Source organism: Mytilus edulis, chromosome 1, assembly GCF_963676685.1.
Source record: "Mytilus edulis chromosome 1, xbMytEdul2.2, whole genome shotgun sequence".
NCBI lineage: Eukaryota > Metazoa > Mollusca > Bivalvia > Mytilida > Mytilidae > Mytilus > Mytilus edulis.
The window spans coordinates 90396206-90413923 of NC_092344.1; the positions used below are offsets into that span (position 1 = coordinate 90396206).

A 17718-nucleotide genomic window follows, 5' to 3' on the forward strand; every position below is an offset into this window, starting at 1 on the left:
AGAAACGCGATAAGCATGCGAGGGGGAGTAACTCCCACCTATTACTAGAGCTGTTTATTGTTTATTTTAGAAAAGGTTAAAGCCGAAACGGAAATGCTTAATGGCTAATGTTAGAAAAATACTCATCATAAACAGGATATGTGAACAGTAAGCAGCTACTTACATTGATACACACACATAAACATAAATATCAAACTGTAATATAGAAACATTGAAATGCAACAAGTGATAAGCACATCTGTCAGGTTGCTGACCAAAATAAATCCAATTCATCCAAAAACGAGAAAACGTAGTTATAACAGAGACTTGGGACAGGCACTTGCAACCCCCAGACCCCAACTGTTATCCCTGGATCTACTACTGAAATACATGGCAGTGGCGGATCCAGAACTTTTCCTAAGGGGGGGGGGGGGGCCCGCTGACTGACATAAGGGGGGGCCCCGCTCCAGTCATGCTTCAATGATTCCCTATATAATCAACCAAATTTTCCCACGAAGGGGGGCCCGGGCCCCCCAGTGCCCCCCTGGATCCGCCTATGCATGCATTCATGAAGAAAAAAAGCTGGTTCCTATTTTTTTTGGATTAAATTGCCTGTTTTCGATCGCATGCAATAATCAGATAATTGGCTTCATTGTCTCATTTGGTTTTTTTTAGAATAATTTTAATGATTGTTGATTGTAATGCTCATCAAGCATACACCACATATAGGTTCTTTCGTGCCTAACACACCCATTCCAGTTTAATTGTCATGATTGTTAGAAAAATCATGATTGTTATAACTTATTTTAACTTGATAGAGTGTAAATACTGCATATATATATTTAGCCTGATATTAGTAAAACATTGAAGATTTTAAATGAAAAACACAAAACATAATTGTGTAACTGGAGAGCATGATTCATCTTACAAAATCATCTTTGTCTCCACTGAGACTCGAACCCAATCATCTGTGTTACAAGGCAGCGCATTAACCAACTGAGCTAATGAAGTACTTCCTTAGATCAACCGCTTACTGCTGACTAAGTATCTACCTCATGTTCTAAGGGAAGCAATCCCGTCACACTTCCAACACCTCAAGAGTCATCGTATCATTATGACTCTCACACAAATAGTCCCTAGCTAGAATTCCTCTCTAACCACCGTGGGTTTGTTCGTTGGGCGCCAATGTAACTGAAGAGCATGATTCATCTTACAAAATTATCTTTGTCTCCACCGGGACTCAAACCTAGGACCTCTGTGTTACAAAATGAACAAGGCAGAGCATTAACCGACTGAGCTAAAGAAGTATTTCCTTAGCTCAGCTGTTTACGGCTGACTAAGTATCTACCACATGTTCTAAGGGAAGCAATCCTGTCACAATTGTTTCAACAGCTTGGCCACTTTTATTTTGAAACAATGTTGTTTTTTTTTATATCAATACACTAACCAAAACATGATTAAGATTTATTCAACACAAAAAAAACATTGTCACAATCTCACTTTAGTTTGAAACAATGATTATTTTATGGCCCTGCAACAAAGTTGTCAGTGCCATATAGTTTTACCCTTGTCCGTCATTCTGTAATTCCGTAGTTCTGTCATTCCATAACAAACCATTTATAAACAGAGTTTTTTTCTAAACACTTTCAGATATTGGGATGATTTTTGGCATGTGAGTTAACCAAGATGAGTTACAGATCAAGTTTTAAGTTTTGTTCCGCTGGGCTAATTTATGGCGAAATTACGGGCTATGTACTTTGATAAATTGTTGAAAATCACTGTTATACAGACTTTTTTTCTAAACACTTTCAGATATTGGGATGATTTTTGGTACATTTTGTATTTGAGTTACCCGTGATGAATTATAGATAAAGTGTAAGTTTCGTTCCGCTCGACTATTTTTTGCTGTAATTTAGGGCTCTGGACTATGATAAATTTTTGAAAATCACAGTTATACAGACCTTTTTTCTAAATGCTTTCATATATTGAGGTGATTTTTGGTATGTGAGCTAACCATGATGAGTTACAGATCAATTTGAGACGGGGCCATTTGTGTTGCTATGACACATCTAGTTTTTATAGCAATACAATAACTTGGTCAAAAACATGATTAAGATTTATTCAACACAAAAAAAAAACAGATTCTCACTTTATTTTTAAACAATGGAATTTTTTTTTATAGCAATATACATGATATACACTTACTAAAACTCGATTACAAATTATTAAACATAAAACCAATAAAAAGGGTGTGAAAGTGTAAGGTGCCAACAGACTTTGGAGGCGAAACGTGTAGGGTGTGAAAGTGAAATGGGGCAAACGTGAATGTCTGCAAACACATTATTGAGCAAACAGACACAGATTTCTTGACCTGCTGCTCATAGTATCTGATAAGCGGAACTTTAACTTTGATCACTGATCAATGATATGAGGTTGTGTTTATGTTAACCCTGTCTGAGGGACATGTACATGTAGATATTGCAAGAAACCCATTTACCAATTATATAGTGGGTCAAAGACAAAGGACATATGACAGAAATAAACTTCTTAACATAAGGTATCTGTATACAAGGTTTGAATCTTCCAGGTCTTTTATCTTCTTTTAAAATATAAAGCTTTATTCAATCACTGTACATCACTGCCTCTGGTGAGACAAAAAACAAAATTAAGTAAACATCAAGACAACACAATAAGAAAATACAAATCATATTTTTTGCTAAAATTTCAGTCTTTTAATCATTAGCTGTAACTTAACAATCAACTCCAAAAAGTTTGGTAAAAATTTGAAAAATGCAGGGTTCAAAGAATTTTAGATAACATCTGGAAACCAGCCTATGTCCCCAAATTACAGTCTATCGATTCAATGGCTTGCTTGGCCTACCACCAATTAAACCATAAATCTATAGGATCTACCTCATCCAGTCATGTAGTAATAATGGAGCCAAGTTTGATAAAACATTTGTTAAAGTTCAAAAGAGGTTCTCTGGAAATAGAAAGGTTAACATCTAGACACCACCAGACAGCCTGGTTTTTACAGGATAAACCAATCACAACCTATCATACTTCACATTCACACTGGAGCCTCCTTGAACACAGCAAATCATCAAAGAATCTACCATTTCACAGAAAATACTGTAAATTCAGAATTTATTGCTTGCATTTATTATTGCGATTTTGTCATTTTAGACTACAACGTGATTTTAATTTTTGCGATATTGAGAAAAATCCTGTTTAATTCATATGAAAAATTTCAAAATATGAGTTTAAATGATAAATTATTGTGATTATAACCCTGTCCCTTTTTTTCGCAATAATAAAAAACATCTCAATAATTTCTCACATATCTCAAATAATTACTCTCATACCTACATTTCTTGTCCATGGAAATAGAAATTAATGAAAAATTACATTGTTCATAGTGATCTTTTACTCACATTTCATGTTTACAAGATTTTTATTATAAAACCAGGTTTAATCCACCATTTTCTGCACAAGAAAATGCCTGCACCAAGTCTAGAATATGACAGTTGTTATATATATCCATTTGTTTGATGTGTTTAAGCTATGATTTTGCCATTTGATTAGGGACTTTTTTTTTAATTATTCTCGTAGTTCAGTTTTGTGATTTTACTTTTTATTAAAAAAAAGTTAAAGAAAACATTTTTTTTAGTTATTAGCCTTGGACAATAACTTTGTTCTTTTATAATGCTCCAATTTTGAATTAAAAATGACTTTTAGTGACTTTAGTGCCTAACAAGATTTTGTGAGGTAGACAAAATTGACCTTAAAACGATTGTATTGACTTTTGATGTCCAAAAATAGGCAGATCAGACATATTTTTACTTTATTTAATGACTACTTTAGTTTGGGATTAATTGTAATCAATATATTCAAATGAGACTAATAAATGTTTTTTGTTGTTCAGTTAAACAATAATTTTACCTGGGGAAGCCACACATAACATGTATTCCAGCGATTTCTTTTCGAAAAATACTTGTTTAATGGAATCAAACATCAACTTTTTCTTTTTTCTCCAAAATAGGCTTTTAAAAATAATTTATCAACTGTGTATTCGGAAAGTTTTGTGGAAATAGAAGAAGTGGCAGTTCTTACCTTTAATACCTTTACTTTCATTGATAAGACATAAAACTGACTTGACCAGTGTCCTGTTTGAAGGACATTTAAGTTACTGTACACATTCATGCACGTTCTGATTTAATCAAGTCATGTATTTTCATTTTCCATTTCCATTCTCAATTTTATGAAAAGCATAAACAGTTTGAAGGTAAACTAATAATAACTTAAACCAATCAAATTGGGTAGGGAGAAAATGTCAAAAGTTTGCTATAATTTCGTAAACATGTCGTTCTCTATTGATATAGTTTATGGAACTTTCAATTACGTATTTAAGGCAATAGAAAGTTTGGGATTCAAAAATTTACGTCATTATTGACATTATACAGAAAATTCGCCCTTTTAAAACATCAAATGTTTCACAAATAATAAATGACTTCAAAGTAAAATCAATTCTTAAAACACTGTCAAAAAATTCTTTCTGATTGATATAGTGGTATTGTCATAAAGTGCGCTGGAATGAATAGTGGTACAGCAAACATCGAGTTCCCTCACAAAATGTTATCACACACTATAGGTCCGAGGTTTTTCTAAGAATGCTTTGTATTTAATGCATATGTTCAATTCATTTTGCAGATGAAAAATGTTTTGAAATTAGAAGATGTCGCACAATAGGACTAACAAGAGTAAATATCATAATGCCATCTGTTCGTCAAAAGAAAATTGCCTTATGGACAAGTGCAGTGTGTATTTGTATGTATGTTTTACTTAAATGTGAATTCCAAGCGATCAAGTGGGTGCAGAATGGTATTTATTTAAAGTACTTTTATTTTTCAACAAATCTCAGGGAGGAATGGATGAAAAACCAAGTGATGTTTTGTGGTGGAAAATTCAATGGATTTGGGAATGAGTTTGCTAGATTACATGATGTTGCAGTAAATGTTCAACAGCCTGGGCATTTCTTCCTAGAATGTCCACATAATAAATATCCTGTTTATACATTTAAGGAGTTAACCAGCAAAAACCATTTGAACGATTGGTTGAAATCTTTAACTCAAATGAATACAAATATTGTTAGAACTCTCAGGAAAAATACAACTTTTGCTGTGTTGAGGTATGAATATGCAAATTTTTTCCACCAAGTTACAGACATGTATAATGTTTTTGTTGTTGCTAAATTACTGAATCTTAATCCAAGTCAGATGAATATTTTGTTCTTTGGACGTCATAATCCTGGTCACATCGATAAATCATGGGATACATTATTTGGACAGATTGAGAGAATAGAGAAGTTTGACCAGCCTGTGTTATATAAGGATCTTATTTGGGCTGTTTTAGGATATAACAGTCCAATAAACTTTTTCTCATTAGGATCACTTCCATTTGTTAATGAATTTTCAGGATATTTTCTTTCTCAACATAAATCCTCATGGAAAAAATTAAACTGTGATAGTGTATCAATATTGTTTATATGGAGGCATGACTATATTGCCCATCCAGGAAATCCCTCAGGTTTGATTAAGAGAAAGATTATAAATGAAAATGAAATAATAAAAGCTGTGGAGGATGTCTTCCCTGGTCATTATGTCGCAGGTGTACAACTAGATCAACATGACATGACTGATCAGGTACAATGGATATCACAGACAGACATTTTGGTCGCAATGCACGGTGCCGGAATGACGCACACAATGTTTCTACCATCTCATGCTGGTGTCTTAGAATTATATCCAAATTACTGGCCCAAAACTAACAGACATTTTAAATCAATGGCTAAATGGAGAAAACTCTATTATTTAAATTGGCAGAATATAAATCCAACCAATGAGAAAAGTCGTTTTTATACCTACATTCCTCCAACAATTGTGATACAAAGACTCTTATCATTATACTATAATATGTGTAATAGAAAGCCTGAAAACGGGAAATAAATCAAGCATATCAGAATCTTTTATAAAAAAAAAAAATTTAGTAATTTTAAATGATAATTTTATCTGATTTTTTGTTATATATGTTTTACAATTAAATGTGTTAGTTATTCAAAACAGTACATATTTTATAGTCCAGCCTAGCATGACATAGGGATAGGCTGAGTTAGCTTATTTTATATTTGAGTAGGTGTAAGACCTAGATTCTTCATACTTTGAATATTGATGCCTTATGTTACAAAGTTTCCGTCTTTCACATGTCCATTGTCCTTGGCTTCTTGAAAAAAAGTTAAGATTTTTTGTAATGTTAATTTCTCTCTTATTATGAGTAATAGGATAAGTACAAGCATATTTGGTAAGTGGGTACAAATGTACCTTGCAAGATTCTCATGCCCGTTAGACAGTTTTCACTTGACCTCTACCTCATTTCATTTTCATCAGTGAACAAGGTTAAGTTTTGGTGGTCAAGTCCATATTACAGATACTATAAGCAATAGGTCTAGTATATTCGGTGTATGGAAAGACTGTAAGGTGTACATGTCCAACTGGCAGGTGTCATCTGACCTTGACCTCACTTTCACGGTTCAGTTGTTATAGTTAAGTTTTTGTGTTTTGGTCTGTTTTTCTTATACGTTATGCGTTAGGTCTACTATATTTGGTGTATGGGATGTTTATATTGTATGCAATAGGTCTACTATATTTGGTGTATGGAATGATTTTAAGGTGTATATGTCTAGCTGGCAGGTGTTATCTGACTTTGACCTCATTTTCATGGTAATCAGTGGTCAAAGTTAAGTTTTTGAGTTTTGGTCTTTTTTCTTATACTACATGTATTTTCAACTATATTTGGTGTATGGAAATATTTTATGATCTATATGTCAGTCGAGCTGGTTTTATTTGACCTTGACCTCATTTTCACGGTTCATTGCTCAGTGTTAAGTTTTTGTGTTTTTATCTGTTTTTCTTTAAAAACTATAAGCAATAGGTCAACTATATTTAATGTATGGAAGAATTGTTAGCTGTACATCCCCGCCTGGCATAGGTCATCTGACCTTGACCTCATTTTCATGGTTCATTGGAATGTTTATTTTTCTTGGTAAATGTTAATTTTATGTGACAGTTGTAATAAAGCTTTACATTTAGGACTTTCAACATAATATCAATGTTTAGTAAAGAAGACGAGACATTTCATCTTGTGCACTCTTGTCTTGGTTAATATAAAAAAGAAGATTTTGTATGATTGCCAATGAGACAACCGTCCCCAAGAGACCAAAATGACACAGAAATGAACAACTATAACTAAACAAGTCTGTTTCTTAGAAACTATAAGAATTAGGTGAACTATAGTTAGTGTATTGAATGATTGTAAGGCGAGACATTTCAGCGTGTGCACTCTTCTACACCCAACCATAGTTGTTCTTTGAGTATGGTAAGGTATTATTTGAAAGTGCAATTTAGTACTACAAAATAATTAGGATTAATATGAAGATTAATTTAGATTATCAGATGTTAACATGACTCTTTGTTAAAAAAAAGAAAGATGTGCTATGCTTGCCTATGAGAAAATTTTCATAGAGACCAAATATTGTAGAAGGTTAGCAACCATAGGTCAATGTATGGCCTTCAACAAAGAGTAAAACCCATACCACAATGCAAGATATACATGACCAGAACTAACAAATATAAAACAATTCAAACAAGATTTATATGATTTATGTAGAAAACAAATGTGATAAATGGTAACAAAGGACAACAACAGAATTACAGGCTCCTGTCTTAGCATACTTTATTGATCCTGTCTTAGCATACTTTATTGATATTGCTGATAATGCATTGTAATGATACATTAGGTAAAATGATGAAGCAATTTTATCACAGGACTGCATGATACCATAAGGGAAAAGAATGAAGTCTATTAAACTATTCAAAACATATTTAGTTTAGTTTAATTGATGGTTATTTTCTTAACACCCTGTGGCAAGAATTTCAAGCATGCTTTGTTGGAATTGGAAAGAAATATTTGCAATGCAGCAGTTCACTTATGGACCCCTAAAAGAAAGAGTTGTGGCAAGAGTCTTTTTAGCATGAAGACAGCATTGTGCTTGGCGTACATGAGGAAACTGATTTAGCATCCATGTTCTGACTGGACATCCTGATCCATGAACTAAGCCAAACAGATGACCCCTTAGGATAGATGTTACTGCAGAACAGGAAAAGTCCAATGACTCCATGTGACCATATTTCTAAATCTTAGCCAACTTTAGGGGATCTTTTTGGAATATTTCATCCTGTGCAGAGTTCTTTAGATCGACCCTTTGATGGGCCCAACCAAAAACTATCAAATTGGTATTTGCTTCAACCAAGCAAACAGCATTTATGGTCAGCTTTAAGTTTTCATAATAACTTAAGCTGTGTTTCTAAGATATAACAAGGAATAAGTCAACTATTTTGGTGCATAAAATAATTGTTAGGTGAGCATGTCTTTCTGACAGGGTTCACAGGAGTTTGATCACATATTCATGGATCATAAATAAGGTTAATATTATGTGATACCTGTAGCATGATGTTGATATTTAAGACTTTCCAGCATAACTGATCATGTTCAATTATAATCATAATCAGTAAATAAGTTTAGGCATTTCAGTGTACAGCTATGTACTTGTTTTGTATCTCTCTTTCAAGATGAAACTCTTGAATGGTACATGTCAAATTCTTCAAACTCAAACATTAATCTATATATTTAAGACCCATATTATAAAGTATAAAGTTTCAAAAGATTTGATAAATCTACTTTGACACACAATTATGTAAACAATGGGCAAATGAACATGTGCCCCATCATATAACTTTCATCTTTGAGGCATGGGTATAAAAAAGACTGCTGTAACAATAGTTGTACATTGTATTCTTATAATTAAAAACTTTTCTTCTCATTACATATAAGGCTCAACTCTACCTCATTCAAAATATATGCTTTTGGAATAAAGCATTACTGTATTATATGTAAATATGATTTTTTTCCAATAGAAATCAGAAGATGAGTTTATGAGTGCCAATGAGACAACTCTCCATCCAAGTCACCATTTGTAAAAAAACAACCATTAAAGGTCAAAGTATGGTCTTTAACACAAAGCCTGGACTCAGACAGAACAGCAAGCTATAAAGGGCCTCAACAATGACTAGTATAAAACATTCAAACAGGAAAACCAATCCTTGATTAAGAAAAAGTATAAAATTCATGTTGTGAAGTATTTTATTTTAAAACATATAATAGACCATACAGTCTGACAGTATTTGTTTTTATGTATTGTACTTTACTCTTCTGACACTTTAATAACATTATTTTGAAACACCATTATTCTTTTTTCAGTCCCAATTGTTTAATGTCACAATAACCTTTTCTATCTATCTTGTTGCTATCACAAATCAGCCTTTAGGTTGCTAGATGTAGCTCTTTGTCTCATAGCGTTAATACATCTTTACTTGATATCCTGGAAACAATACTGTCTAGTAATTTACTCACTACTAATTCCTCATCTGGTATTTTGTAAATCTGAAAGAAACAAATTCACATTCATTTTAATTACTGTAGTTGACTGTATCGAAACAGAAAAAGTAATATGGTAAATTTTTTTTGTTAAATACTTGAAAAGACATGTGCCTGTCTGAAGTCAGTAAACTCTTCAATGGTTGTCTTTTGTTATCTTGTATCATTTTGGTTTTGTCCTCTCGTAAATTTGGTGTTGATGGTAGATATATGACTATCTGTATTAAATTTATTTACTTTTTACTTTCCTAGTTACTAGTGTTAATTTAGTGCTGTACATTCTGTATTGAAACTTGTCAATTGTTGAAGTAGATATGTTGAGTCCTAGTCAACTTTAGATTTTTCAGTCATTGAGTTGCTGTCTCACTGATCGATTCCACATACATTTTTATTCACATATGGTATATTTTGATTGATATTCTACAATAAACATCTATATTACGAAGCTCAATAAAAGTGTCTGAAAGATGAAAGTTAGGTCTGATAGGACAACCAAAATGATGCATAAGTATTTTGTATCATAAGCTTGATAATAGAATTGTAAGATTGGATGTCATGGATATTTTGGTTTATTGCACCAAAATGGTGGTCTGAATTTTTGACTTTATAGCATATGAATACAGTACTGCAACTATTCAAATTACTAAAACTTAATTTTAATTGTTTCTGTCCACCTTTTGCAATTAATTCAAAATTCTGATCCGAAATTGCAGTTTGTTTCATCAAACAAAACTTTTCAACTGGTCAGAACTTCAACCAGTTGCAAATCAGTTACAACCAATTTACTGTAATAGTATGTAATTTTACCTTCTGTATTGGCTTTGTTTCTGTCAAATGTATAACATCTTGCGCATCACTTAATTCTCCTTTTACACATTTACATATTGCTGACATGGTACTGCCATCTATGTCGTCTGCAACAACTACCATTACACTAGTTTCATTATCTGCTAAACCAAACTTCCGAAAAGAATCTGATATCTGTACAAAATAGGACATAATTGAATGAAATCAACTTTAATTACATATCACATAAAAACACACCAAATTGTTTTTAAATTCTTGTTATCCAAGTAATGACATGAGGAGGTAGGATTTTGTATTTCTTAGTTGTATAGTATGTCTGAAAACTTTTACAGATGAACAAACGCTGTAAACAGCAAAAACAATTGGCATTAAGATCAAGAAAAATGTAAGTATAGCTGAAAGCATCATTTGAATCCATATTTGAGGAATAATGAGTTATTGTTTATAAATGGGGTATTTTTTTTAACAAACTGCTGAACAACTTTAGCATTGTGCCTATCTTGTGAACTATATTATAACAGTTCAACAACAATTGTAAACAGCAAAATTGTTCATCAATGCAAGATATACAATTACATTTGTAAGTCCCGATTGGTAATAAGATTTTGTACATAACACTAGTATTTCCTAATTAATTTTTAGATAAATAAAAATATGGTTCAACTACATTTTTCAATGACATAATAATATTATTATGTTAGCCTTTACTTTTGTCTTTTTACTTAAATATGTTTGCATAATTACATTTTTAGTTGGTGATAGACAAAATAAGATTTCTGAATGAACATTCTTTGTAATCATCTTATTCTGTCTGTTCAAATGAATGGCTCTGTTTGCTGCTACAATTACTTGGAAAGGATCGCAAATCTACAAAATAAAAGCAATCTTTTAATACTATAATTATAATGTCTCTGCGTTATATCAATTGATTTTTTTCGGTAAGGATCAGGATCAAGATTTTTTTTTTTTATATGTCATGATAGCTACTGAAAAAAGTGACTTTTAGTCACATTGTATCCCTGCTCGAAAGTTGTATGTAAAAGCCAATATTTATAGTTGGATTTTCTAGAAATGTTAAGTTTGTAACTCTAATGGGCCACAAAGATTGACAAAGTGAGGAAAATAATTATGCTTTGAATTAAGACAAAAGATATCTGCCATGATCTTGGACCTGTTGCTTTCCAAAGAAATTGACAGAACCATATGGTAAAAGGAATTGAAGAAAAAGATACTATTGTGGCCTGCCTACCACAGCATGTGCAACTCATTACAGGAGTTGACCAAAGTGCGTCATGCACTTGATGTTTATCATGATCTTATTATGGCTTGGAGCTTTAGGCTACATATTTACCACAAGCTATAGCAATTGGAAAAGATATTGGCATACAAGGCCAACCCATGGTAAAATCAAGATAAACTTAAGCCTTTACAATATTTTTTTTCAATTATAATAGGACAAAGACAGCAATTCTAGTGATCAAAGCGCTCTATGTTTAATGTTCCTGTACTTGAATATACATGTACTATTATTATAACATTGAAACGAAGAAATTTGAATGATAAGTTGTTTTTAAACACAATAAAATACTAAAAATAGTTTTTCTACATAAGGCAAATGTTAAGGGTGTTTTTCTTAAATTTAATCTCAGATGACATTTCAGCACATAACACAAGAATGTAATCATCTCACATGAATGCTATCAAAGATTGAAGTTTAGATGACATTTCAGCACATAACACAAGAATGTAATCATCTCACATGAATGCTATCAAAGATTGAAGTTTAAAAATATTTGAAAAAAAACCCTGGTGTCTATATGTTACATGAAAGCCACAATAACAGGGTGAATTTGTATAAAGTCAATCAACCTTAATTATTGTAAATGGGAATCTGCAACACTTGAACTTTGTAGCACTTTTCCTTTTTGGAATTAGAAATTTGTAACAGGAACCTTTAAGATGTCCAGTTATTGCGGACAAGGTGTATCGAGCTATATAAGAGGGGCGTAAAAAGGGGAGGTGTATCTTCACAGGAGAACGTGAAATAAAATTGACATTTCACGATACATGAACAATTAAAAATGTCTTGCACGTTGATCTTTTTACCAATTTCACAAAACATGGTGAATAACGAACCTTTTTTTACAGCTGCATGTGAAATAAAAATAGCAAAACATGTTGCAAGAAAATAACCCATAACCACCCTCATATAAACTTCTACTGTAAATATTCCAGAACCTATTCAAATTTATGTTAACTTGCCTGGTTGAAGCCTATGTACTGACAGACACGAAGAAAGTGACTGAATGTGTTAATTTTGAATTCTTACAAGTTAATTACACCCATCTTAAATTCATCTAGCATACCATTGATGGCTTCAATAAAGCTGCTTCAAATGTACCATTCATCACGTTTTGTCTTACTTCTTTGGCATTTTCAACGTTTCTAAAGAGAGCAAGAGAAATAGTCGAATCCATGTAAAACTCATTCTTTAAGACTCGTATTGACATTTTGAAATTAAGAGAAAACGACGTGTTATTCGTCTAAACTTGAAGCAATACAAAAATTCGAGTCAATTTCTACTTTTATTTTTGACAGGAAATGAAAGTTTTTCTTACCTTCAGATGTGGGAGAGCTCCCCGCATGCGTAGAATTCATATTCAACGTGGAATAGAAGAACTTCCTGTCGGGTTAATATAATTTTCAGGAAAAATGCATATGCTTAGGCGTGATAAGAAAGAAGAGGAAGAAGGTAATTTTTAATTACTGACGATATCATCATCATTTACCAATAATTAGGGGACTGAGCCCGGGTTACGGGTAGCTGCGGAACCGTAACTCTAATGGTTCCTTTTTTTTTGAGTTTGCTAACCATAGTTGGGACCATACAGTCAGTGGCGGATCCATAAGGGTTGCACTAATGACAGGACGATTGCCCGGATAGTGACAGGACGGTTGACTGGATGAGATATAAATAGTCATAACTTTTTTGTTATTCAGTAGATTTGTTTAATATTTGTAGACCTTAAAGATATTAAAATATATTTTATGAAAATCAAACAAAATAAGTGAAAAAAAATATTTATAAGCAAATAAAGTTGACCGGACGGTATTCACACTCGCCGTTAAACGCTATACATATATTAAACTGGTCGGCAACAAGTGTTAATATCTCTTTTGTTGGTTACAATATTTGTCACAAAAATTCCGGAATCTGTGAGAATAATAAATATTAGATACGAAAATATAAATTTATAGTAAAAAAAAATGTTTTTCTCCATAAAAAGTTGACCGGACGGTATTCACATTCGCCAATATATGCTTTAAATATATTGAAATGATCAACACAAATGTTAATATCTCTTTTGTTTTACAATATTCGTTCATGAAATTCTGGAATCTATGAGATTTATAAATATTTTATACGAAAATATAAACTTTATGATAAACAAAAATGTTTTTCTGCCAAAAAAAATAATTGGACGGTGTTGTGTGTGACATTCGCCGATGTACACGTTGATTATACATGTATGTTAATAAAAAAAAATAATTAAGGATTAACAATATTTAAGCAGCTGATTTAAGTCATGAAACTGGAGAAATCTGCGACATCAATAAATATATGATATGTAAATATAAACTTTCTTGAAAAAAAAATGACCGGACTGAGGTTCCAAGGGTAGGGACATTCAAATAATTGTGCCTCCTAAGAGTCCGCGAAACTCTCAGGATTCACGATTTTGCGTAATATTTGTTCATAGTTTCTGGGTCGGGGTCTTGACGGCCGCCAGATCCCTCACCAAATGGCGAATATATCTTGCCTCACTTTTAAAAGAATCTAGTTAAGCCCCTGGATACAGTAGAAACGAATTCAATAGTAATCAAATTTCGAATGCTTTCGAAGAGAAAATGAAAGACTATAAGGTGATTTTTTTTTATAACTGAATTTAAATATAGTGACAGACTAGTTAGTGACAGTGCAGTATTATACTAAAGTAACTTTGTGTTCGATGCCCGTGCAAGGTAATCTGTGTCTTTTATTTTCTATCATAAAGGGTCAGAACACGACTTAATACAAGTTTACTCCTTCAATGTTATAGGTCTTATTGCAATACATTGTTGTTATTTTTTCAAATGATTTGATACCAGGAGATTGGTGATCTCACTTTAATTTAATCCATGTCAGACAGCTATCTAGTTTTATCTGAGATTTTGTATTGTTTAATAAAACGTGCATGCAATTCACTGTAATCTTTGATTGGATTCTAATTGCCAACTTGATTATATAAGTTAATTCAATTAATGTCTCAGGTGTGAAAACTTAAATGACATGATTATTGGCTTGATTGGTGATTACGACAGGTGTCAAAATTAGATAGTAATCTTAATTAAATAATAAATATTTTAAATATCAGGTCTTCTAGTGTGCTGGTGAACTTACTCAGGTCAACATTTTGGGCTCAAAGTTTTTATTATAAAGTGTATATTTATAGAGTTCACAGATTCCTTAATTTCATGGATAGATATTTAACATGTGTCGATCAGTACAATATATTTAAAGCATATATGGGCAAATGTGAATTCCGTCTGGTCAACTTTATTTGCTCAAAAATATTTTTTTTACTATAAATTTAATATTTTCTTATAACATATTTATAAATCTCCAAAATTTCTTAATTTCATCAGAGACATTATATGTCTCTGATTTCATGGACAAATATGGTAAAACAAAAGAGATATTAACATTTTTGTCGATCATTTCAATATATTTAAAGCATATATATCGGCGAATGTGAATTCCGTCTGGTCAACTTTTTTTGAAGAAAAACATTTTTATGTACTATAAAGTTTATATTTTCATATCAAGTATTTATTGATCTCTTAGATTTCTTAGTTTGGTGTAAAAATATTGTAAAACAAATAAGACATAACACTTTTTTTTATCAGTTCAATATAATTAACGCGTACATCGGCGAATGTGAATACCGTCCGGTCAACTTTTTATGGAGAAAAACATTTTTTTTTATTTTTTTACTTTGAAATTTATATTTTCGTATCTAATATTTATTATTCTCACAGATTCCGGAATTTTGTTGACAAATATTGTAAAACAAAAGAGATATTAACACTTGTTGCCGACCAGTTGAATATATGTATAGCGTTTAACGGCGAGTGTGAATACCGTCCGGTCAACTTTATATACTCAAAAATATTTTTTTCACTTTTTTTGTTTGATTTTCATAAAATATATTTTAATATCTTTAAGGTCTACAAATATTAAACAAATCTACTGAATAACAAAAAAGTTATGACTATTTATATCTCGTCCGGTCAACCGTCCTGTCACTATCCGGGCAATCGTCCTGTCATTAGTGCTTCCCGATCCATAACTTTTCCTAAGGGGAGGCCCGCTGACTGACCTAAGGGGGGCCCCGCTCCAGTCATGCTTCAATGATTCCCTATATAATCAACCTAATTTTTCCCACGAAAAGGGGGGGGGCTGCCCCCCCTCCTGGATCCGCCTATGGCAGTGGCTGATCAAGAACTTTTCCTAAAGGGGGGGGGGGGCTCCAGTCACGCTTCAGTGATTCCCTATATAAGCAACCAAATTTTTTCCCAAAAAGGGGGGCCCCGGGCCCCCCCCCTAAATCCGCCTCTGGGGGCACTGACTGACCTAAGGAGGGGCCCGCTCCAGTCATGCTTCAATGATTCCTTATATAATCAACCAAATTTTTCCAACGAAAGGGGGGGCTGCCCCCCCTTTACCCTGGATCTGTCTATGCCATAGATGTACAACTACAACCACAGGCACTTGTTTGGGAAGGTTGACTATCCATATTACATATCCCTATTCCATGGATAGAAACAAGTGCCTGTTGTACATCAGGTTGGGAACAAACCCTCTATATGGTAATTATACCTGCATAGAGGGATAATCCTTCTATAGAGGGGTAAAATTATCCTTCTATAGAGGGATATTTTTGTTTAGACTGGATTTAAATCAATATAGGGCAGAATGGCATTCTCTACTTATTATGGCTGGAACAGTTGATGCACCAATTGATGTACTTAATTTAATATGCAAATGCCCAGTTTGATGCTTATCTAACTAAATATAAAATCTATTGTTCACCATGATTGAAAGCTGTGATGATCAGGTAAATTCTACTCACTTATGCCCCACTGAACATAATTTCTATTGTTAGATTTAAATGAAATTTAAAGGTCAACTATTCCTTTTGTTGTTGATCAGGTGTTCAGATAGGTTTACAATAGATTGCAAGTTTTGTCACTTTAGCAGAAAACTGGTTATCCCAATTTTTAGTAAAGTACATATGTTGATGCATATAATGCTAGAGATTATAGCCAATATAACTAGAAAATGTCATTCTGCCCTAATTTGCTTTAAATCCAGTGCAAGCAAAAATACCCCTCTATAGAGGGATAATTTTATCCCTCTAAAGAAGGATTATGCCTCTATAGAGGTATAATCACCATACAGGGGGTTTGTTCCCAACCTGTACATATAGGCCGAGTTCACTTGAAACTCTCAAGTTAACTTTTCTTTACTCGGGTTTCAACAATACGATTTTACTTGAACCACTTGAGTTAACCCCGCATACCCAGGTTCCAACCCTCACCGAACCAGGGTTAAACTCGAGAAACTCTTGAATGACGTCAAACCAATGTGAATATTTTATTTTTTATGCTTGGTCAGGGCCTTACCCTAGAGTTACTTAGAGTTGTTCCTAATATCAACTCTGGTGCGTTCACGTTAATAATCTATTAACTCTGAAGTTGATTGTAGAGTTTCAAGTGAACTCAGCCAGTGATAGTCAACCTTTCCGTAGCTAGAAACAAGGGCTTGCGGATAAGAATCAAACACCTGGTCAAATCGTGAGTTTGCTAAAATAGTCAGTCCTGACCAGGGATCTCCATGGATGAAAATTGAACCATGGAGGAACTTTCACCATTACAAACCGTGTCTACGCTGTACAGTGTAGCGCGATCGGAAGTATTTTATCACTCCATACAAGGAATGGTGAACATGCTAATTCATTGCTTATTTAAATTATATTTATTTGAATTTTCATTAGAGAATTAGAAGTATCAATATGTTCATTTATTGCCGTTTTTAACCATTCAAATGCCAAGTCTTCATGGTCCCCCCTTAGTCAAGAATGACCAAAAGCTGTCATGAAGGTCTCCATGTAGATTTCTTGTATTTTTGGTAATTGTTATGGGGGTTAAAAATCATATGATGTGGAGCTTATTTTTCATGGACACTGTCAAATTCAGAACCCATTACCGGTATGGCTGATTTGCAGCAACAACAAATTGTACGGGTTATGTAAAAGGTTAAAGAGATTTGTAAAGCAAATG

The 17718-nt window shown here is 32.9% G+C and overlaps 3 protein-coding genes across 3 annotated transcripts in view; 2 read left to right on the forward strand and 1 right to left on the reverse strand.

Annotated features, from left to right (window-relative positions):
• The first annotated feature begins 17 nt into the window (after positions 1-17).
• On the forward strand, positions 18-6098 carry LOC139494346 (uncharacterized). The gene is made up of 2 exons (XM_071282515.1): positions 18-147; positions 4690-6098. Exon 2 carries the CDS (start codon positions 4752-4754, stop codon positions 5982-5984), a length of 1233 nt encoding a protein of 410 aa, XP_071138616.1. The 5' UTR covers positions 18-147; positions 4690-4751; the 3' UTR covers positions 5985-6098.
• A 3118-nt stretch (positions 6099-9216) lies between these two features.
• LOC139494365 (EKC/KEOPS complex subunit TPRKB-like) lies at positions 9217-12845 on the reverse strand. The gene is made up of 4 exons (XM_071282531.1): positions 12702-12845; positions 11080-11202; positions 10336-10509; positions 9217-9534 (listed from the first exon to the last, which is right to left on the reverse strand). The coding sequence occupies exons 1-4, from the start codon at positions 12843-12845 to the stop codon at positions 9442-9444; spliced, it is 534 nt and encodes a 177-aa protein (XP_071138632.1). The 3' UTR covers positions 9217-9441.
• A 75-nt stretch (positions 12846-12920) lies between these two features.
• Positions 12921-17718, forward strand: part of LOC139494355 (coatomer subunit gamma-2-like) — a 37587-nt gene continuing 32789 nt past the window's right edge. The window contains exon 1 of the mRNA XM_071282524.1: positions 12921-13087. Within this exon, the coding sequence (XP_071138625.1) occupies positions 13048-13087 (40 nt within the window). The 5' untranslated portion in view covers positions 12921-13047. The remainder of the gene's footprint in view (positions 13088-17718) is intronic.

What these genes read in the sequence shown, in the direction of transcription:
- LOC139494365 (XM_071282531.1), bottom strand. Translation starts at nt 12,845, where the DNA reads ATGTCAATACGAGTCTTAAAGAATGAGTTTTACATGGATTCGACTATT. An exon ending in CTTTATTGAAGCCATCAATG is followed by an intron (nt 11,203 to 12,701) that starts GTATGCTAGATG and finishes TTTATTTTGTAG; the next exon opens with ATTTGCGATCCTTTCCAAGT. An exon ending in GTCTATCACCAACTAAAAAT is followed by an intron (nt 10,510 to 11,079) that starts GTAATTATGCAA and finishes TATTTTGTACAG; the next exon opens with ATATCAGATTCTTTTCGGAA.
- LOC139494346 (XM_071282515.1), top strand. Translation starts at nt 4,752, where the DNA reads ATGCCATCTGTTCGTCAAAAGAAAATTGCCTTATGGACAAGTGCAGTG.